The sequence below is a fragment of the Sturnus vulgaris genome, chromosome 7 (genome assembly GCF_052056855.1).
Source record: "Sturnus vulgaris isolate bStuVul1 chromosome 7, bStuVul1.hap1, whole genome shotgun sequence".
In the NCBI taxonomy this organism is placed as follows: domain Eukaryota; kingdom Metazoa; phylum Chordata; class Aves; order Passeriformes; family Sturnidae; genus Sturnus; species Sturnus vulgaris.
This window is the reverse complement of record NC_142249.1, coordinates 33,642,429-33,665,010: the sequence shown is the minus strand read 5'-3', so window position 1 is coordinate 33,665,010 and position 22,582 is coordinate 33,642,429. Positions and strand designations below refer to the sequence as shown.

The 22,582-nt window shown below is 42.3% G+C and overlaps 2 protein-coding genes across 5 annotated transcripts in view; both read left to right on the top strand.

Moving 5' to 3' along the window:
- The first annotated feature begins 608 nt into the window (after nucleotides 1-608).
- DDX18 (DEAD-box helicase 18) lies at nucleotides 609-10,022 on the top strand. The gene is made up of 14 exons (XM_014871842.2): nucleotides 609-800; nucleotides 907-1,089; nucleotides 2,057-2,191; nucleotides 2,715-2,850; nucleotides 3,159-3,259; nucleotides 3,360-3,559; nucleotides 3,646-3,760; nucleotides 4,603-4,742; nucleotides 4,948-5,109; nucleotides 6,003-6,155; nucleotides 6,814-6,927; nucleotides 7,384-7,440; nucleotides 8,402-8,579; nucleotides 9,214-10,022. The coding sequence occupies exons 1-14, from the start codon at nucleotides 683-685 to the stop codon at nucleotides 9,354-9,356; spliced, it is 1,935 nt and encodes a 644-aa protein (XP_014727328.2). The 5' UTR covers nucleotides 609-682; the 3' UTR covers nucleotides 9,357-10,022.
- Nucleotides 10,023-15,583: 5,561 nt separating this feature from the next.
- LOC106850490 (5-hydroxytryptamine receptor 5B-like) overlaps nucleotides 15,584-22,582 on the top strand; it is a 32,514-nt gene continuing 25,515 nt past the window's right edge. For all 4 annotated transcript variants that reach the window (XR_015804916.1, XR_015804915.1, XR_015804914.1 and 1 more), the window contains exon 1: nucleotides 15,584-16,369. Coding sequence is in view for 1 of the 4 variants with exons in the window: in XM_014871834.2 (XP_014727320.2) it covers nucleotides 15,599-16,369 (771 nt within the window). In the remaining 3 variants the exon portion in view is untranslated. The remainder of the gene's footprint in view (nucleotides 16,370-22,582) is intronic.

Here is a 22,582-nt window from a genome sequence, read left to right as displayed (position 1 = left end):
CCCCAAAGAGCTCCGTGTGTGTTGCTGTCCTTTCTCTCTCTTTTCAGCGCAGTAACCACATCCTCCACAGCTCCCTGACTGGAGCAGGGGGTCGGGCTCTGCTCCCAGGCTACAGTGACAGGACCAGAGCACATGGCCTCAAACTGCACCAGGGGATGTTTAGGTTGGATATTAGGAGGAATTTGTTCACAAATTATGATTAAACGTTGGAATGAACTGCCCGGGGAGGTGCTGGAGTCACCATCCCTGGAGGTGTTTAAGGAAAGCCTGGACATGGCACTCAGTGCCACGGTGTAGTGAGGTGGTGATTTTGATCGTAGGTTGGACTCGATGATCTTTTCCAACCTGATTCTTTAATTCTGTCTGTTTCTCCCGTTGAACATTTGTAACCATGGGTGGAAGGCAGCACCACTGGGCAGACGGCTGTTGCGACGCTGGGGGCTGGGGGTCTGTGTGGGACACGGCGAGCTCCCTCCTCAGCGAACAGATAAGGACAGGGGCTGGGATCGGGCCAGAGATCGAGGGCGGGCTCCGCGTGTCGCTGCCTCCGCCGGGCCCCCAGAGGGCGCTGCCCGGTGCCCGTGAGGCCCCGCGGGGCGGGCGGCGGTTCCGGCGCGTCCGGCGGTTCCGGCCGCGGCCTCCCCACGTGTGCCGGGAGCGCGGCGTTCCCGCTGCTGCCGCGATGTCGGTGCCTGCTGCCGCCAGCAACCTGCCCATGCGGCTGCTCCGCAGGAAGATCCACAAGCGCAACCTGAAGCTGCGGCAGCGCAATCTGAAGCTGCGGGCGGCCCAGGGGGCAGGTACGGGCCGGCGGCTCCGCGGAGCCTCTCCCTGGCTGTGCGCCGGCAGAGCCGTGATTAACTTTGTGCTCTCTGTCCTCCTTCTGTCTCTGTCTCCGCCGCGCAGTGCCCTCGCCGAGCGAGGCGGCTTCTCAGGGACCCTCGGAGGAGGAGGAGGAGGTGGCGGTGCCAGAGGTGGGTGCAGCGGATGAGGAGGGAGCGGAGCCTGCGGACGCAGCCGGACCCCGCAGCGGGGAAAAGAAGAAAAAGAAGAAGAAAAAGAGAAAAGCAGTGGTCAACGGGGGAGATGGTGCGTGTTCTTAGCAAAGACAGTGTGTCTCCCAGGGCTGGGTTAGTCTGGGAGGCCCCACAAGCGCCTCCTTAGTGCTCCCGCCGAGTCGGGGAAGGTCTGAAATGCCATGTGCCGGTCAGGTGTGCGTTTTAAAGTACCGGAGGTTCTAAAGCTTTACCCATTTCATTCCAGCTGTGGTATTTGAATTTGTAATTCACACTAGTAGGCAATTCATTTGTTACATAGGATCCTTCTTTGTAACGTTGATTGGATGTTTTGCTTTATTATTATTTAAATACATGCCCTGTATTTCAGAGCTCTCTCTACTTGGCTATGCAGCCAATACAGCTTTTTAGCAATATGCCCAGCCTTTGGCAACCTTTATATATTATGAAACTGAAGTACACTGGAAAACTACCAAAAAAACCCCCGAAAAGCACTGCACAAGTATTGCTAGGTTTGCATATGTTTTTATATATATAGATTTATAGATACCTATTGACGCATATTGACATGCATGAGGAATAGAAGCTTCAAAAGTGTATTTGATTTTTGGGACATGCATCATGGTTATGCCAATGTGCTTTTGTCTCTGAAGATTCAGGTACCTAAAATGGAAATTTTCACATATCCTGAGCACAAAAGGTGTGGGAAATTTCGTATCTACATTGCAGATGGGAAAGAATTTTGTAACTGGTTTGAGGACAGTTTATCTTGCTTCCACACAATATACATCAAGCTACATTGTTTCACTATGCAAAATGGGCTGTGTGGAAGGAACTTGGAGATTTTTTTTTTCCTCTGTGCCACAAAAGATTCCACAAAAACCTTGTCTCTCCTCCAGTCCCCTTCCACCCCATGGGAAATAACGATCTTTCTACATAGTTTACAGACTAAAGGAAATTCAGTCTTTGGAACAACTTTTCATGATAACCATTACCTTTGTATTTCTAACTGCCTTGTCTTCTGTAAAATAACATTTCAGATACAGAAACCAAAAAAGCGAAAACAGAAGAGGATGAATCTGCAGAGGTAGAAGATGGAGATAAGCAGGACTCTGGAGAGAAAGAAGAGGAAGAGGAGGAGGATGAAGTGCCCAGGTTGCCACTAGGTGTAACAGGTATCTTGTGTTCTCTTTTTCATGCACTGGCAAAATCCCAAGGTCTAGCACTTTCCTTCCAGGGCAAGTTGCAGTTTTCAAGTGATCTTTGTGAGTCAGGTGTTTGAATACATGATGTGACACTGGCAGCTGTACAGCTCTCACTCACCTCCTGTTCTTGGAAAGTTGCATTATATATACACCTGTTGGTCCTACAATTACTAGTGAAAGTGTTTTTTAAACCTGTGTACGCACATGCTTATCAGTAAAGGAAGTCCATGAAGAGCAAGCTGGAGGTGTAGAACTAGTAAATGTGACAGAAGCATTGCATTCATCTTCGTTCTTATTAACTCTGTGTAATTTTCTTATGAGCTTATTAATACAGTCTTTTGCCACTGTCTTTGGATTTTGTGGAAGAATGGAATAAAAAGAAGTCCTTTGATTTTTCTTTTTTGTATAGGTCAGTTTGAACTGGTTAATCTCAGATGGCAGAGGAAGTAGAAGAAATAATTTAAAATATTTTTCATTTTGCCCCTCATTTCAGGTGCTTTTGAAGACAATTCCTTTGCTTCCCTGGCTGGTTCTGTCAGTGAGAATACATTGAAAGGCATAAATGACATGGGGTTTACACACATGACTGAAATTCAGCATAAAAGTATTAAGCCTCTTCTGGAAGGCAGGTAAGAAATAGGGCTTTTTAGTCACTCTAATGACCCCAGATGTTTTGTAAATTTTGCTGGCAAGCTGCATACATGAATCATAATATCACAAAATCAAATAATGGAATCGTTAAGGCTGGAAAAGACCTCCAGCCTTTCAGTGACCGATTGCTGTGACCTGCCTGTGCCAGCAAGCTCCTAGTACCAACTCCTCTGGTCTTCTTTAAGCCATGGTAGGTTTTTACATTGTCACCGTGGATCAGAGTGAGATTGTTCTTCTCTTTATATGGTCAGCTAAATACTTCTTTTTCTAACATTGCTACTTACAGGGATATTTTAGCAGCTGCAAAAACAGGCAGTGGAAAAACACTTGCATTTCTCATTCCTGCAGTAGAACTCATCTACAAGCTGAAATTCATGCCTAGGAATGGTAAGGCTTTTCATTTCACAGCTGAATTTTTCTGTAAAGCAGCCATTCAGGGGCTTGGATGAGTTGTACCTGACTCCTGTCTGATTGATGTCTTTTTTAGGAACGGGTGTTATTATTCTTTCTCCTACTCGAGAGCTGGCTATGCAAACCTACGGAGTTCTTAAAGAACTTATGAATCATCATGTTCACACCTATGGTCTGGTCATGGGGGGCAGTAACAGATCAGCAGAAGCACAGAAGCTTGGAAATGGAATCAACATCATTGTAGCAACACCAGGAAGACTGCTGGATCATATGCAGGTAGGTACAATATTGATGTCTAATCTGGTTATTAAAACATTATAAACTGCTTTCCCTGTCTGACTGTGAGTTTGTTAATCTTCTAGAACACTCCAGGTTTCATGTACAAGAACTTGCAGTGTTTGGTAATTGATGAAGCAGATCGAATCTTGGAGGTTGGATTTGAAGAAGAAATGAAACAGATCATAAAACTTCTACCAAGTAAGAAAAAAAAATTATCTCTTTCCTGGAAATCACTTGACTAGCATTTTGTCTTTTTTCTGACTCAATTATAAGAGAAGTCATTAATTTTTATAGTTCTGTAAATGAATTTCATAGTGGGTTTTTTTCCTTTCTTAGTGGTTTTCCTTTTTTTCCTGCTAGCCAGTATATATTACTTTTTCAGCATTTTATCTGAAGAACAGAGTTTTCAAATGCTCTTCAGAGATATAATTCTGTTCATATAAAATCCCTTTAGTTTAACATCTCCATTTTCTCATTCATCTTTCTCTGCCTGTTTATTTCCTGCAACTAATTATTTCCTAATAATTTTTAAATGCAAGGAAAAAGGTCTTCTGACTTGCAGTTCAGTCTTTTTTGATACCTTCAAGACCAGTATCTTGAAGAAGTTTAAGTATTTGCCTTAAATTTTTTATTTCCCATTTTTTCATTTAGCTGTTCCTTGTAATTGATGTATTAAATACAATTTGAATTGTTTTTAACAAATATATTGAAGTATTTATGGAAATTAATTTAGAATTAGAAGATTGCTCTCTGTTTAAGTTGTTGTTTTGTGTCTAAATTGGATTGCAAATGATTAACATTTTTACAGAGAAAAAACAATGTATTTTCATAGTGGTTAGGATTTTGGGGGGTGGGGACAGCTGAAATAAACATGGTGTACATCCCATAATACAGCTAGACCTCTCTATTTGTCAGTAGCAGTATGTTTGAATTAGAATTTAATTGGAAGATTTGCCCAGGGAAATGCAGTTAGAGATTTTATGGACTTGCTATTTGAATTCTTCTTTAAAAAGTGAGGCTATCTTTCAAATATTTTCCAGAGCGCAGACAGACGATGCTTTTCTCTGCCACACAAACCAGAAAGGTTGAAGATCTGGCAAAGATCTCTCTGAAGAAAGAGCCACTGTATGTTGGGGTTGATGATAACAAGGAGACAGCAACAGTAGATGGTCTGGAACAGGTAAGACGTTAGTGGGAGGGTTGAGATCTCTGAGCACACCAAGCTCTGTGTTTTTTTTCACTTGGCATGCTTCAGATGTACTTCACTGTTTAACTATTTGGTAGGGTTTTTTTCACAAAGTAACCCTTCCCTGATGTTACTGTGTTACTGGAACACAACTCTGCTCCTTACTACTTTTATTTAACAATGTTTAAAATTTTTGCAGGGTTATGTGGTGTGTCCATCTGAAAAAAGATTCCTTTTGCTCTTCACATTCCTCAAGAAGAACCGGAAGAAGAAACTGATGGTATTTTTTTCTTCATGTATGTCAGTGAAGTACCATTATGAATTACTCAACTACATTGACCTGCCTGTTTTGGCCATTCATGTAAGTATCTTTTTCATTGATTTATTTTGAATTATTCTGATAACGCTTGTAAGCTGTTACTGGCTTTACATTTGTCTGGTTTGTTTCAGTCTAGTTTCTAATAAACAGACATCCTGCTCACAAAACTGACGATGGTCTTGATTAGTCTGTAGAGGAAGGAGATAAAGCAAAGATTATGCAACGACACTTCAGTAATAATCAGACTTGCTATTTTTTTGAACCAGTGCTGAACACTGATATTACGTAGTGCTCCCTGTGTAGCAACATTTCTGTTTTCTTCCAAGAAGTTACCTTTCACAAGCACTAAAATTCAATATGTGGAGAGAATTTCTTGTCAGAGAAATGCAGTCTGATGCCTGAAGTGTTTGATGCTTTTCCTAAGGCCAGAGTTATGTTTGGATTCTTACCATCTGGATGAGTATTGGAAAATTTTTGTCAAAACCAAAAAATGCACAGTTTAGAACAAAGAATTGACTGAAAGTCTATGAAACAGTTACAACTAACCAGAAATGCCCTTTTTTATTTTGTATTGGGGGGAAATTTCTTGCTATTCTTTGATAAAACTGTGACAAATATCAGCTTTGTTTGGTTGTTTGCTTTTTTAACCTGTAATCTGTCTAACATATTGCTAGACTTTCAAATATCCTTTTTCTGAAATTGAAACATGCATATTGTGCTCATGAAAATAATGTTTATGTAATTTTTAATGTTTTGGGAGATCCACTGTAACCTCTGAGGGATGCCCCCTCTTGAAACCCTGTGCCTTATTTTTTTCTTTATTTCTTCACTGCAAAATGGTCCTGCTTGGTCTGAACAAGACCACTATTTGGAAAGATGTCTCAAATTATTTCTTTAGTTGATATTTCATCCCCAGTATGTTTGTTTCCTTTCAGGGCAAGCAGAAACAGACCAAACGTACTACAACGTTTTTCCAGTTCTGTAATGCAGAGTCTGGAATACTGCTGTGCACTGATGTGGCTGCCAGAGGATTGGACATTCCTGAGGTTGACTGGATTGTCCAATATGACCCTCCAGATGATCCTAAGGTAAGTTAAGGAAATAGACAAGTGTCACAGCACGAAATCATATTGTGGCTACAAACTTAGTTGCAGAGAAAAGCTGAAACCGCTGCTTGACAGAGGGCAGGGTTCAGCCATAGTCATATCCAGCTGCTGGTTTCTTTCACTGCCCTTCACCAGCTCCTAAGAAATGCTGCTCCTAGCCAAGACCTTTGTTGCCTTCTTAAGAATTGCATTTTAAAATATTGTTTGTGCTGTGAAACTAAAATCTAATCAGCTAAACAACTAAACACTTCTCAAAGAGGAGTGAGTTTACAAATGCATCCCTGAGCTTTTCCACTTGAAATTTGCATTTTGTTTAAAGATAATATTCTTACTTTTAAAAAAAGTGTACTGTAAAAAAGGGAAATTGAAAAACTTCCAAAATCAAGGTTTAATTTGCAGCTACTGCAGACTACGATTTTTTTTCTTCAGTAAAAGATAAAATGCTTTAGTCAGGCTCTGCCTCAACCTGATGTTGCTTTGCACCTTCAGCACTTGTTTTCCCTTATCCATGTGTCAGTGCCAAGAAAAAGTCTTACCAAATAGTGAATGATGCATCATATTATATTGAGGTTAACTTTGGTGTATTTTTTGTTGGTTATTAAGACTGCCTGACCTTGTTGCTTGTTATTCTTTCCAAAAGGAATATATCCATCGTGTTGGTAGGACTGCCAGAGGAATAAATGGTAGAGGACATGCTCTGCTCATTTTACGACCAGAAGAACTGGGCTTTCTTCGTTATCTGAAACAAGCCAGGGTAAACTTCTGTCTACATTTATCTTTTTTTACTGTACATCCAGTTTTTAAAGACAAAAACTGTTGGTTTGTTTTGTTTTTTCAAAGATCAGTTTCATTTTGTTTAATCCCAAAAGAAGCACAGTCTTCTTCTAAAGGTAATAATTTTAATAGAACTGCACAGAATTTCTTGGTTGCTCTCCGTATGGACTTGTTTTGTGACTTCTAACTAAAGTGATTTAACTTCTAAAGCAAAAGTGGTAAAAAATGATGTCAGACTGAGTGTCTCTATTACTCTGGCTTAAAGGAAGTGGTAACACTGTCATATTGATGTAAAGGCACTTTACAGATACAGCTGTGGTATTAAAAAACTGTTATGTAGCAGATTGTTTTCTATTTGTCCTTGGTCTTAAACACATTCACTACATTTACACAGTGTAAATAATCTTGATAGTTCATTTCTTCTTTTGCTTTTAAGGTACCGCTAAGTGAATTTGAATTTTCTTGGTCAAAAATCTCAGACATCCAGTCTCAGGTATGACATGTTTTTATACTTCAACTGCTTTGAATATCTTTATTATAATTTGCATGGAGAATGTTGCAGTCTGTAATGATGCAACTGAAAAATATGTCTGCTTGTTTAGGAATGTTAGTATATAAGCCCATGTGCATATTTAATTAACTGGTGTTAATAAAGCCCAGCATCAGCTAACCTTCTTTTGTGCTCTTGTGCTACAAAAATAGCCAAGGAACACAAAGTTGAGTGGAATAGCATAGATAATTCCGAAGACATGAATTTCTGTTGTTGATTACTTCTGTAATATTTTTATAAGAGCTCTGTAAAATTTCTTTGCAGTAACTTGAATTTGAAATAGCAAGTACAGGAAGCAGTGAAGACAGTCCTTACAGACAGAGGTTCCTAATTAAGCATAATCAGGAAGAAATGACGCCTAATGTAGCTTATTTTTAGAGTACTGAATTAATGTACATTTAACATCAAATGAGACACTGGGATCTAATGAGTATTGGGAACATGGCCCATATCAAATAAAATGTCTTAGTCTACCCTGATGTATCTGCATTTTTGGTTTAGAATTAATACTGCTGATTTCACAATGCATTGGCACCATAATAAGTCAGATTGTGCACGGAATTGCATGGAATCCCAGTTCAGATGTTAGGCTGGCAGTTCTCATATAAATGGTTTCATGGTGTGGCTGCAGGTGTATTGTCCTCGATTAACTTGCTTGGGACAAATTTTCATATTGCTGAGGCTTTATTTGTACTGTAACTCAGCTTCAGGCTTTTTTGTCCCTCTACTTGTTTATAAAAGCATTTTTACACCTGTATGTGCACTTTGATGTCACAGGGTTTTGCTGAAGTGAGAAGTGAATGTCATTGCCATTCACACATTAAAAAATGTCAGAATATAATGTATAGACTTTTAACAGCTATAATTGTTTATGTTTATTATGGTTTTCTTTTCTCCTCACCAGCTGGAAAAACTGATAGAGAAGAACTACTTCCTTCACAAGTCAGCCCAGGAGGCTTACAAAGCTTACATCAGAGCTTATGACTCCCATTCTCTGAAGCAGATCTATGATGTCAATAATTTGGATCTTCCCAAAGTCAGCCTTTCATTTGGTTTTAAAGTTCCTCCGTTTGTTGACCTCAGTATCCTTTTACTGCAGTGTTTCAAAGCTGAATTTCTGCATTATAAATGTTCAGTGCAACTTGCTGAATTTCTATGGTACCTCAAGTTCTGCTGTTTTGTTGTTGGGGTTGGAGTTTTTCTGCTAATAGTCATAAAAATGCATCATGCTCCAACAGTACTTTATCAAAGAAAATGTAACTATTGCAAATAAGACAATTGCAAAAATGCCTACAAACATCTCTTTTAGCCATGCTCTACAGGCTTCAGTTGCTGTCAGGCAGATTCTGGAATGCACCCATGTTCCAAAGTATTGTTCTCCATGCAAAATTATTTTCATTGAAATGTACTTGCTTAAGTTTCACAGTCATGGAATATTGCCATAGAGGAGCAAGAACAGGAACTAGAGGAATGCATCTAATTAGTGTCAAACCTGACAGTGGGTGGAATTTGAAGCAGTAGTACATTGGACAGTTTAATTGGACTGGAGCTGGAGAAGTATTTAGAACCACAGGCAAAAAGTTCTGGGTTTCTCTGTAATTAGGCAGCTCAGCTTTTTGTGTAATTATTTTTTCTCACACCAGTAACCCTTAGTAAACCCAAAATGCAGTATTTCAAATTACTCTTTTTAAAGTTCCTTAACCAATAAAATTTCAGATGTGAACAGCAACCATGGCAGAAGACTACAGAAAAGAGGTGGAGGTGGAGGATTTGGCTACCAGAAAACAAAAAATGTCCACAAAGCAAAAATCTTCAAACACATCAGCAAGAAATCCGACAATCGGCAGTTTTCTCGTTAATTACAGTCATTAAAATGCCTTGGGGCCTTGGAGCAGCCTACCTTGATCAAAACCATCTGGCAGTTACTTCCAGTTTAAGCAGCTCCTTTCTCATTTTTAGGTCTCTTTAAGGATTTTTTTCTTTTCTGGGAACATCTTCTTCACTTCAGGAACACTCTTCAGAACTGAGGCTAAAGGAGAATATGGCCAGCGAATTTTGCCATGCTGGTTGTAAGGAAGAAGATCATTTGAATTTCCTTAAGGCAATACTACAGAGATTTTTATTAAAGAAAGGAAGAATACGTTTAGATTTTTATAGAAGAATTTGCTTTACATTTACCCTTCTTTCTATGCATACCTCTGAAAGTTGTTAAGAGTGAACAACATAAGGACATTGTGAGATTAAAAGGTTTTGCTCACATGAATCGTTGCAAGGGATTTTAATGCTGAAGAACTCTGCTTTGGCCATCAAACATGCTGAAGAATATAGGAAGATTCCTTTCGAGCTGAACCATGGATGAATAACTAAGGCTGTATGGGCTTGTGAATAATTTCAGACATGGTATCTGTATAGTAAGTACAGTGTCCAAAATAAAACAAATCTCTTGCATCAATTCTGAGATGGGATTAATGCTGTTTAATGTGATATAATGGTAACACTATAGTAAAATATTTGGTTTTCATTCATGTTCAGTTTAAATGTGAATTTATTAATCTGATGACATCTAGTGTACTCTGCAAAGAATTAAGGAAAGCAGACTACATAAATTAAAGCATTCAACCCGGGAAGTGTTTTTAAGATGTTTCATAACCTTGGTGCAATGAGAAGTTCTGTAGTTATTTCAAAAGTGCATTGCTTTCAAGTCAATGTACATCAGATCAGCGATGAGCAAAGTCAAAGATACTGCCACAGGACTGGTGGGGTGGAGGGACTCCATAAGTGAAAAAATGAAATGGGGTATAAATATACTAGAAGGGTACTTTGTAGGAGGAATATAAAAAACTGAAATGGAAGAGGGTGGAATACACAGACAGGAGAAAATGTGGAGGTTTCAGTACAAGAATACACAAGTTGGGTAAAAATAATTGTATTCCATACATTATTTCTATCTCTCTGCCATTGTAGCAGTAGATAATTGCTCTTACAAGGCTACAGTGGTGGTGAGAAGTGTTTAAAAAGTGTTCATGTGTCAAGGAAAGACTAAAATGTCACAAAATCCAGAAATGTGAGCCATGTGTGATTACAGTAAAACAGCTTTTAATTTACATTTAAAATGTAACCCAGGAGCAGTTACAAATACAAAAGCATAAGCAGTTATTCCAATATAAATTGGACTGTTATTTCTGATGCTTTCTGAGGTAGCATGTCAGATTTAAAACTGATACATGCATTGAAATGTTTTCTAAAAAATCAGTGGACTTTCTTTTCATCCTTGAGGAAAGCAGATGGGGTGAAATAATACAACCATTCTGTTTCTAGTGCTTTCACCATTCAGAACTGAGCATTGTCTGATTTTCCCTCTTAAGAAATGGCTGACTTTAGACCTTAATGGGCTTTTAAGACTTTTAACATCAAAATAATTTTGTTACTAGAATTTGAATGTCTTGTGCTTCTAAGCTTGCAATGAAGTAGCAAAATCTCTGAAGTGTAAGCAGTGCTAAGTATTATGCCTGTCTCATTGAGTTCTCATCTTCGATTCTGGGTTTTCTTATAAATTTATAAATAATAATGTCAAAGTAATTTTCATGTCTTTATTAATAGCACACCTTAGGAGTTCTCTCTGAGATCTATATCATCATACAGTTTAAGGCTTCTGTTTATACCTGCCAGCTGTGCCGTTCCTGTATGGGAATTAACTTTCATTAAAGCAAAAGAAACGCTGAGGGACTCATTAGATGAACTGCAAAATTAATTACTGGGAAAGAGATGTAACCAAAGCTTCAGTAAACCACTGTGAAGATCAGAGTGTGGTTATGTGGGCACAAGCAGTGGCTGCAGTAGTGTGGAGTATTGGTTTGGAACAGGGATATGGAGTCAATGACCACCTGTCTGACCAGGTGCTCATGGCCAGAACTGGTTGGGCTTAAAAGTGCATCAAAATTCCTGCCACTTCTAAAATCTGATACATGGAAAACTGACAAAGAACCTGCACAACTCCTCCCAGTGATACTTAGGTTGTATTTTTCTACTTTTCCAATACAAAGAAATCCTTGAAGCAAATTTCTGGAAGAGATGCAAAGATGGATGGTATTGCTCTAGAGTAGTAGTAGCTTACACTGAAGGAAAAAAAAAAGTTAACACTTACTTAAACATAGATGTGTAATGACTCCACCCTGCCTGTAGTAGCTACAAAGTCAGCTCTAATATCCTGATTAAGCAGAAGAGAAATTCATGAGCTAAGTGGGAATTAAAAGCTTCCTGTCTTGTGCAGATGCAATTACCTTTTGCTTTTATGTAGTTTATGGGTTTATGAAATCGTAAATGAAAAATAGCTTCTGATGAAGTATCTGTGTATTGGGCAGCATCTATTCCACCATGGTATTGCAAGAAGTGCAAAAGATTGTCAGACTGGAAATCTAAGGTTTCCTTTGCAGCTTCCCCTGATATCAATCTTGTGAGCAGTTAATAGACCTCAGCCATCAGGCTGCTCTCAAGGCTTGTCTCATAACAGTGACCAATCGCTTGGGGATTAATACTGTGTGCCTTGAGAAATTGCTTTGTTCCTCTGAGAACCTTGACAAAGAAATTGGACTCTTTAAACCACTTAAGGGGGTGATCAAAACTGTTCTGCTTGAACTGGAAGATGTTTTTGACAGTTCTTGGAACGAGCCCATAAAGGAGCACTCTGCCACCGAGTTACTGCTCATAATTGTGAAAAATCTTGTCATGATCCGAGTTTCCTGTGCCATAAAGCTGCCAAGTTACAGACAAGCACAACGCTGGTCAGAAAGTGTTACCATCAAATTTTTCAGGGTGAATGTCACAGGTAGAAGGCACCTTGATTGACACTGTAGAGCAAGAATAGTTGAGAACTGGGTAAGATATTATGTACTGAGATCTGTAAATAAGAAGTATGTTTATATTTTGGCAGTAATCAGCCTTTCTGTTTGATGTATGACTTGACGGCTCAGTTTAAGTAAGCTACGAAAGCTCTGATGATTTGCTTTCAAGCCAGTGACCTGAGGCTCAGGGAAGGCAACTCACAGGAAGGGTGAGAAGGGCTATGTGATTTTAAAAAATAATGTTTTAGTAGAGATCCCTCTGTGAAGGAAGACATGGTGTTGACAGGATACTGCAGAGGTCTGTGACTTGGTTTTAGTTCAGCCACTGCCCTGCTTAGGAGATCATTGTCCATCACTTCAAATGCTCAAAACTTAGAAGGGATTTTACAGAGCCCAGAAGAGAGCCAGTTATTAGCCCTTGAAGGTGGGTTGATTGTTTCTTTCGAATTAAAGTAGTGCTGAAAGCCTGTAATCAAGGGGCAAAGCATACAGAATAAAGTCTAACACTGCTCCTGGCTTTTGCTCTATTAGCTTGTTTTTCTCAGGATTTTAGCTGACAGGAGAATTCATGCAACACTTTCTGAGACGTTTGTTTGTCTGATGTTTTTAGATTTATAGAAGATGTTAAGCCCTGACAATAAGAATCCAGCCTCTTAAACTGGAATGCTCTTAGTGCTAAAAAATCTGCTGGCTTGCATCAAAGTCATAAATACTGTGATGTTGCTTCTGTCAAATCTCTTTACTGCACAGCCACGTGGGGAAGAGATTACTTTTTTTTTCTCCGCTTAACCACCACGATAAACTTTTGATATGGAGTGGGGAGAGGTAGAGGAAAGATGCCATTAGAAGAAGGGAAGACAAATGGAAGATCGGGGTCCTGTCTAGAAACACATTCACTTTGCTATATCGGTGTCATCCAGCTTAAGAACTGCATTCACTTTTCAAAAAAAAACCCCAAACCTTAGCATACTCTTCAGTAGCAGTCCATTTTCCCAGACATTTTTGTAAGCTGCAACACTGAAAAAAAACATCTACTATTTTTTCCAAGTTGGTCAGAATTTAAAGAGAAAAAAAAGGAAAATTGTAGGCTCTGCAAAATCTTGTGTAACAGCTACAAAACTTCCAAACTCTCCTTTCTATTCTGGCTGTCAGCTAAAGATGTAGAGATACCCAGGGCTTTTTGGGCTCCTCTATGAGTGGTTGCAATCACTTGTGTTTTTATTACTGATAAAATCAATAGCAGCTGGCATCTATGTGACATCTAGATTCTCCATCACATTTTCAATTGTGAAAGTATGGAACCAGCTGTCAAAGGACTTTGGAAGGTTTGTTTATTGTCTTGAGCTGAAATTGTCTATATATTTCTCAAATTAATTGCAGGATTTATATAACTGACTTTTCTTAAAAATGCTTTAGAAACAAGGCTGATTTTCTATGAAAGAGGATGGAATAAAACTGCATCTGCTAGAAGCTTTTGTAGCACTTTTGAATCTTAAACAAAAATGGAAAATAAGTAAAGTCAAGTTCAGTGTAGTCCCTTTATAATGGTCTAAAAATAATCTGCCTCTAACGGATAAAAACAAACTTCTGGAAAATGTAATATTAAATTTTATATATTTGCTGTAAAAATACAGCATCATTTCACAAAATGGGTTGGAACTCTGTTCTATCTGGATGAATCATCACCCTCCAGAACTGTTTCTAAGCTGTGTGCTGTCCTTTGAAGTGCTTGGAAATGGTTCTGTAACAAAGCTGGCCTGGGCAGCTGCTCCCTGGGGAGGACAGACACTTCCTCAGCAGAGCTGAGCAAAGGGGAGCTTGGACACGAATTTCAAGGATGCAGGGAGGGTTCAGCCAAGTTAAGAACTTGCAGACTGACAGAAAGAAATGCTATGACAAGACTGAGTCCGAAAAGATTCAGTTAAAGAGAGTCCTGAAGTGATGTTTGGTAAAGTGATGAGGACTAGGAAATGCTTTGCAATTTCTCACCTCTGCCACAAGTCAATTTCTCATCAGTTCTCAGGTCAACATGGTAAAGTGAGAACAGATGCAAAGGAAGATGTAAAGTATTTAGACTTACAAGAGATTGCTATTTTCCACCCTTTGTGTTTTGCATCCCTCAGACTTCTCAAAAGCTCCACAAAGCACCAAACATCCAGATGGAAACATGACATTCCCTTGTATTCACTGTTAATTCTATTGTCAGTCTCCAAGCACTTGGTCACGTATTTGATTGCTTATTTTAAGAGCAATGAAGTGGTTGGTGTGAGCAGTGAGGGAACATGGCAGGAAGGGGCTGTGAAGGGAAGAGGGTGTCCTGTAGCCTCGTGGGGTCCGTGGGGAGAAGGGGGTGTCTCGTCACCACCTGGCTCTGTGGGGACACAGACTATTGCTGTCTGCTCGGCCCTGGAGAGACCACATCTCAGCACTGCGTCCAAATCTGGGCTCCTCTGTACAGGAAAGGCAAGGAGCTACTGGAGAGGGTCCAGCAGAGGCCACAAAGGTGATGAGGGGTCTGGAGCATCTGTCTTATGAGGAGAGACTTGGAGAGCTGGGCCTGTTTAGTCTGGAGAAGACTGAGAGGGGATCTCATTAATGCATATTAATAAAAGGTGGGTGCCAAGAGGATGGTGCCAGACTCTTTCCAGTGGTGCCCAACGACAGGACACAAACTAAAACACAAGTTTAACCTCAACGTGAGGAAGAACTTCTTTACACTGAGGGTGGCAGCGCACTAAAAGCTGCCCAGGGAGGGCGTGGAGTCTCCCTCTCCGGAGCCATTCCAAACCCACCTGCCCGCATTCCTGTGACACCTGCCCGAGGTGACCCTGCCTGGGCAGGGCGGTGGCACGGGATGATCTCCGGAGGTCCCTTCCAGCCCCGGCGGTTCAGCGGCTCCGTCGCTCCGCTCACGGGCCCGCGGGCCGCAGCCGGGGAGGCGCCGCCTCCCGCCGCCCCTCACGGACCGGCCGCGCCGCCGCCCCCGAGGCGGCCGCTGGGGCGGGGCAGCAGCGCCGGTGCCGCCCGCCCGCCCTCGCTGCCCGTGCCGGAGCCTCGCCGCGGTCCCGCCGAACCTCCCTCCCTTCTCCAGCCGGCCGGGATGGGCGTGTGGAGCGGCGGGCGCGGCCGGGAGCCGCAGCGGCACATGGCGGGCGGCCGCTGAGAGGGGCGCGTCCCGGTGTGGGGCTCCCGCTCGCCGGCAGCGGGGCTGGGGACGGTGGCGGCTGCCTGGGAAGGGGGAGCGGTGAGGGGTCCCGGGCATGGCGGAGAGCCTGAGCCCCTGCTCCTCACGGGGCCAGTGCCAGCCCAGCATGGGCGCCAACACCTCGTCCGGCAGCATGGACGCCAACGCCTCCTCCTCGGTGGGCGGCAGCGCCTGGAGGGGCCGGGAGCCCTTCTCCATCTTCACCGTCCTCATCCTGACCCTGCTGGTGCTCCTGACCGTGGCCACCTTCCTCTGGAACCTGCTGGTGCTGGCGACCATCCTGCGAGTGAAGGCCTTCCACCGGGTGCCCCACAACCTGGTGGCCTCCACGGCGGTGTCGGACGTGCTGGTGGCGGCCCTGGTGATGCCGCTGAGCCTGGTGAAGGAGCTGTCGGCCGGGCGGCGGTGGCGGCTGGGCCGGGAGCTGTGCCTCGTGTGGGTGTGCTTCGACGTGCTGTGCTGCACGGCCAGCATCTGGAACGTGACGGCCATCGCCCTGGACCGCTACTGGTCCATCACCCGGCAGCTGCAGTACACGCTGCTCGCCCGCCGCCGCATCTCCAACGTCATGATCGCTCTCACCTGGCTGCTCTCCGCCGCCATCTCCCTGGCCCCGCTCCTGGGCTGGGGGGAGACCTACAGCCCCGAGCAGGAGCGCTGCCAGCTCAGCCAGGACCCGTCCTACACCATCGTCTCCACGGGCGGGGCGTTCTACCTGCCCCTCTGCGTGGTGCTCTTCGTCTACTGGAAGATCTACAAGGCGTCCAAGTTCCACATGGGGGGCCGCAGGAGGAACGCCGTGGTGCCCCTGCCCGAGGCTGCCCAGGTAAGGCTGGGCAAGGGGAGGGAGCCCCTGCTTCTCCTCCAGGTTCTGCTTCTCCTCAGCTCCCGGCCCTCTCCCCTGCCATGGTGGGTTCGGCTCAGCTGCGAGGTGCCCTGGGGTTAACTTTGTCACAGACTGGACGTGACCAGTAACTAGCCAGTCAAAAAGTGTGGCTCCTGGAGAAAAGCTTTATTCTCATTTCTTCCTTGTGTGTTATAAGATTAGGGGACAGGTGTATTCACTGCCAGTCGGGAGAAACATTTGAAAATTGTCTCTTAGTTCTGAATTTTCCGTTCCTTGGGTTTGTTTTTTTCCCTCTTTATGTCTTTTATAGCGTTGATGTGGTAAAAAAAAGACATAAACAGATCCCCAGGTCTTGTACCGAGATAAATGCACAGACTTTGTATGTCTGAATAGATTTTGGTAAGCAAATTACTCTAAATGATAGATAGATAGATAGATAGATAGATAGATAGATAGATAGATAGATGGATGTGCTTGGGCTTTTTTAACCCTGCTCACTGTATAGTGTTGAAGCAATGAGCAATCGTTTCTGGTTTAAAATTATCTGCTGGCTTCAAAACCATCTTCTCTTTATCCCAAAGATTGTCTGTAATCCTGCAGTGCCCTAGCCATTTGGGAGGTCTTGTTCATTTTGAGGATACACTTTGCTGGCAGGAAAGCTGTGTCCCTTCAGAAGGGTTGGAGTTGGCTCCTTGTGCTCCATAAGTCAGGCTCTCTGCATGATGCTGCTCTCTTTCATTCCATGCCTCCACCGTGCTTGACTGTGGTCTCTGTAAACTTTCACTGCTTTCTGTCACATACTTTACTCTCACTCCTACCAGTCTTCATGTTTTTGTGATTGCATGTTGCACTTCCTAAGCCCAGTCCCTCCCCAGTAGCCAAAGATGATGTGTAGATGTTAGAGATACCTACAGAGAACGTTTCTGTTCCACTGGGGCTAATCCTGCAGAGCCTCATTCCCCTGCACTTGGAGTCGAGGAAGCTCATTGTTAAGGTCACAAGTAAGAATCTGTACGTTGTGTCCCCAGATTCTTGCAAGAGATAACAGCACTGGCAGTAATGTGTGATTAGACTCACAGATTTGAATCATAATGTCTTGAAGATACTTTTAATATATATTGATTTATGAAGGTATCTTCTATGAAAAAGCAAAAAAATTGTTAGAAAAGTTGAGAATGTCTCTTCTAGTGGCATTTTTTTCCTATGATATTCAGCCCCTAGTTTGCACCAAATTTCTTTCAAATTATTCTAAGTATGATGGAAGTATTGCCTGGAGTTAATGTATAATCTCTTCAAGCCAGCTGATTATTTGTAGTGGTTTTGCATGCTCTATCTTTTACATACACCCGTGCCCATACAGGACTAGTTGTTTGGAATCTAAGATTCTGGGAAGCAAAATGAGCTGAGGCATTGCTGCTCAAGTCAGTGGAGAGACACATCACATGACAGTTTTAGCAAGACAGAGTCTGGCTGCACATTGTCACAGTTCTGTCTGCAAGAGCCCTGTGTGGGCCCAGCGTGGCTGCCAGGTAAGTGATTTGTGCTGATGCAACCCAGTCTGGGGGCTGGTTTAGGCTGCACTAACAAAAAGGCTCTGTCAGAGTGAGCCAAACACCCGTTTTGGAGGGGTTATTGCAATACCAGCAAATGCTCAAGCCAGTAGGTCTCCGTTCTCATATTGGTGTGATTGACATATGAACTTCTCCTAACAGGGATTCTTGAACCTGCAGTTGGTGTATAGTGGCAACTTCCTCTGTTGTCCCAGTAGCTCCATTTGTTGATTTAAATTAAAAGACTTCTGTGATTCAGATGCAAGCTTTACTCCTCACCAGAAGGAAGAGCTGATGTGTACTTTACATGTGTACTTTAAATGAACTCATGGATCAAGCGAGCTGGCATTCAGGATGCATTTCTTGTTTTCTTTCTAAATTAAGATACTGAGATTTACTCACCAAGTGCTATCCCGATCCTTTTTAAGCTCGTGGTAGTAGGATCCATCACATCCACAGGAAGAGTAGCAGTTTCCCAGTGAATTCTGGAGGGGAATCTTCACACACATCACCACTTTCTTTGGCAAAACCCTCTTGATTTTTTTAACATGCAAAGGTAACATTGCCAAGCTTTACTTCTCCACATGCAGGGGTGATCAGGCTGTCAGCATCAGTTCTGTTCTCTCTGATGGGGCAAATTCTGTTCTGCTTCTCATGGTTTGCCCATAAAACCATTCTTATTTTCCCTTTCTTTCTCCCCTGATGTCTCTCCTCCCTCTACTTTCTTCCATCTCCATTCTCAGAGAATGCTCACCTGTCAGTGCTCAGCCTGGCAGTATTTTCCTTCTGTCACTGTGACTCTGGATGTGAATTCCCCTCTGCATCTATGTCAGTTATCACTCCGGGTGCTCTGCACCAGTTGATGTGAGGAATATTAGTGGGGCTTTTTGGCAGACGATGCCAAAGGCTGGCAGTGCTTCCCAGTCTGGAGGTGAGCAATAACAGCAGTGATCCCTGCTGGGAGAGACGTCTGTGTTGCACTCAGGAGTGAATGCTGGATTGGAACTTCACAGCAGGGCTGCAGTTCGTGGCCTGAGGTAAAACCAGCTGGTGAATTCTGGCAAGTCTAAGGACAGAAAAGGTCTGAGTTCATAGCACTCAGATGCCAGTAGGGATGCCTTGGAAAAATCAATGCACCAAGTGGAGCAGTGAGGATGGTACCTTGATGTTTGTCAGCCAACAGAGCCAGGCACCAAAATGGTGACACCAGCCTTTCCAGGTTGCCACTTATATATATAATGGTTTGTTTTTTTTCACAGAGAAAGGGCATTTCTTTCAAACTGGGAGTTGGCATGCATACCTTATGTTCCTACACTCTTAGAGAGCTGCAGAATAGAATAGGTACAAAATAACTATTCTGAGTCATCCTTTGATTAAAATTTTACTTGTGTTTTTGAAAAATACTTTTCAAAACCTTTGAAAAAAATTGAGTGAGGGATCTGAGAATGCTTCAGGTTTTAATGAGAACTTGATTTTTTGCTTTCCTTTGAAATAAAATAATTGCCGAATTGGGATCCTAAATTAAGCTGGTGTTTTTATAATTGTTTGTTTGCCAATTATGAAAATCCCTAAAAAAGTGAATTCTGCAGGCAACACTGACGTGGGTGACCCTCATTAAAAATCTAGTGACATACCATCACTGACAGAGAGCTATGCTCTGTCACACCTTGTTGACAGCAGGCAATAATTCTCTCTCTAAACAGTCCAATTGAAATAAATGAGACTGCTTGAAAAACAGCAGATACTGCTGGATAGTGCCCTCTTAAATCAATGAAATCCCTTGTAGCATAGGGATAGCCCAGCAGAACCAAGGATGATGAGATCTGAATGTCTTACATGTAGCAATTGCAAAATCAGGTTTAAATTTCCATATGAGGAGTTAAAAATCAAGTTCTGTTGATGATTGATGGAGTTTTTATTGTTTTTGTTGTTGTTTTGGTTTTTTGTTTGTTTGTTTTGTGTTGTTTTTCTTTCTTCCCTCTCAAAGTACTTATATAGTTTATAAAAACATTAGGCATGATCCAAACCTCAGAGTTTTGTGAGAGTCCTTCCCACTTTGGATAACATCAGGCTCCAGAGGTGCTGTGTTGTTCTGCACCTTGGCCCATTCAGCTTCTCCAACTCACTTAACCAATCAGGACAGTGTGGGAGAAAAAACAGATTCTCCTTTTCTGAAGGGGTCACAGGCCTTTTATTTCTTATTTCTGCCTTTGTACAAGTAGAAGAGATGGGTCAGGAATCAAAGTTCAGCTGTTCAGAAGAGCTGCAAAAAATGTCCAGAAAAGAATGAGGCAGGAAGCAATGTGGAGTGGGTAGTGATTTTCTGGGAGAAATAGAGTTAGTCCTGCTTACAGCAGAAGAAAATCTTATGACAGAAAGCCGGTGTTCTTCTCCCTGTCAAATGAACTGTTTGTCATGTTGGTGGAGCATCCAAGAGAGTGTAGACATTTATGTTTTGATCCTTTGTTGTGCATTTAGTTTCTTGTGTTCTTGTTCAAAGAGCAAGAAGCGTGCCAGGGCTGCACTGAGGCAGTAATGACCTTTGCTGAAGCACACTGTGATAGGCAAAGCTCTGAATTTGTGGTATTAAGCGAGATTTCTTTGATGTTTATCATCTTTACTGTTGTTTTGTTATTGCAGACCCTGCAGGTGCAGGACAAACATACACAGAGCACCTGCCACAAAGGACCAGTAATAACAATCATTAAAGCTATAAGGAACATTTTAAATTAAGGAATTTTGTCAGAAGCTCCTTAGTGTCATGTTTTCTGTGGCATTCTAAGAACACAGGAATTGGGAACATACAGATCTGGAAACGTAGCTATTTGGGAGTAGTAATTTACTGGGGACAGACAAACAAGAGAAGGGGAATTGAACTGTAACTGCTGATCAGTGTAGAGAAGAATAAATTCTGGAACTAAAGCCAAACTCCTTTGTGACTGTAGAAGGATTTGTACTTGAGCTCATTTCCTTCATTTACTCTCTTTATTGCTCTCATAGAACAGCAGTCATCTCTGCACTTCTCACAGCCTGTAGTCCTGGAAATAGCTGATTTCATGAGTTCAGAACTAAATTCTGGCCTCAGAGTAGCAGTCCTTTCATCCCAGCTATTTCCCCAGTGCTCCTGACTCGCAGCTCCTGGAGCAGTGCCTGGGCAGATGGAAGGAAATCTGTGCCCGAGGCAGAGTGTGCTGCTAGACACTGAGTGAGAACAGTGTGCAACACTGCAGAAATGGCTCCAGCAAAACCCAGGGCACCTCCATGGACTGCTCTAATTTACAGTCTGTGACCACCTCTTCTGCTGTCACAGCCTGCTTGCTAGTGTTCATCAGTAAGCCCAGCATGGGGGTAAAGGTTCTATACTTGTTCTTTGTGGTACAGGGATAAAGGTCAGCTGTTGTGACTTACATTGGAAACTGGAGTCATGCAAAGCCTCTGGTTCTGGCACTGGGAACTGCAGATTTGGTACATTTAGAGCTGCATTTAGTTCTGTCAAGTAATTTACAAAATGTACCATGATCTATTTTCACTTACTGTTTTGTATTCAGAGGCCTGACATAACAATCAGTGAAGTTTGTAAAAACAACTCTGACTTAAGTAGGAGCTTGACCAGGCTGTACATGCAGGCTTCATTGTGGAAAAAACATTTGAGGACTGAGGTATCTTCTAGCAAAGGAAATGAAATAACTTTTTTTTACAATATGTAATTAGGTGATAAAAGGGTCACTGCTAGTAAATGCTAGTCAGAAGTAGTCAGAAGGCTCTGATTTGATGATGGTACACAGCAAGCTCTATCTTCTGAGCAAGAGTTGAAGGTTAAATACAGTACCAAACTGCCTGATGCTTGTGAGGAAGTCCTTTGTATGGCTGTTCCCAAGAGGCACTTACGTAGCTATTCCTCAGGGCTGACATAATCTTTCAGGGTTGCTTGTCACAGATTTGTCCTCATGTCATACATTCATCCCTTTTTGCAGAGTGTGATTAAGGACATGCAGAGTAAGTCCTTCTGCAGACAAATGGTGTGATCCTTGCTACATGAGGGGTGTTCCCATTTTAATTGTCAGAACAGATGTGATTTTCATTTTCCTCCATTATTTGCGTGTGTCCATAATCTGCTGCTCTTATATTGTGCAGCCCTGTCTTGTGTCTGAGGGTGCAGACAGGAATATCCATCCTGAAGAGTGATTGTTCAGCCACTGCCAGTGCTTCATTGTCTGAATTGCTTTGCTCACACTGAGGAGAGGCCCTCCATCTATTACAGAGGTAGCACATGCATGTGGAATATGTAGCTAATTTAACAATGACCCATATCTGGAGTGCTGTCAAAGTCTTGCAGTGCCTGTGAATTTTCACTCAGGCAAATTTTACAGCCTTAAACTGTTGCTTTTATTGCACTCTGTTCATAACTGTAGCACCTAGAAGAACTTTAGTATCACAGACACTTCAATCTTCAGATTAAAATCCCTAGGGAGTGTCTTCATCAGGTCAAACTCAAAGCACACGAATAACTTCTGCCCAAAAGCTGTTTGCCCCAGAGCACTGTGCTGTACTCACTGCAGAGATCAATGTCTTGCCCTCAGTGAGAAGACAAGAAGCACTGTCGACAGCCTGGAGTAGCTGAAATTTTTTTCTCTCTTGTATA

Excerpts from the sequence above, each read along its gene's own strand:
- DDX18 (XM_014871842.2), top strand. The coding sequence starts at position 683 with ATGTCGGTGCCTGCTGCCGCCAGCAACCTGCCCATGCGGCTGCTCCGC. Across the intron at positions 5,110-6,002 it reads TGCCTGTTTTGGCCATTCAT|GGCAAGCAGAAACAGACCAA; the intron begins GTAAGTATCTTT and ends GTTTCCTTTCAG. Across the intron at positions 7,441-8,401 it reads TCTCAGACATCCAGTCTCAG|CTGGAAAAACTGATAGAGAA; the intron begins GTATGACATGTT and ends TCTCCTCACCAG.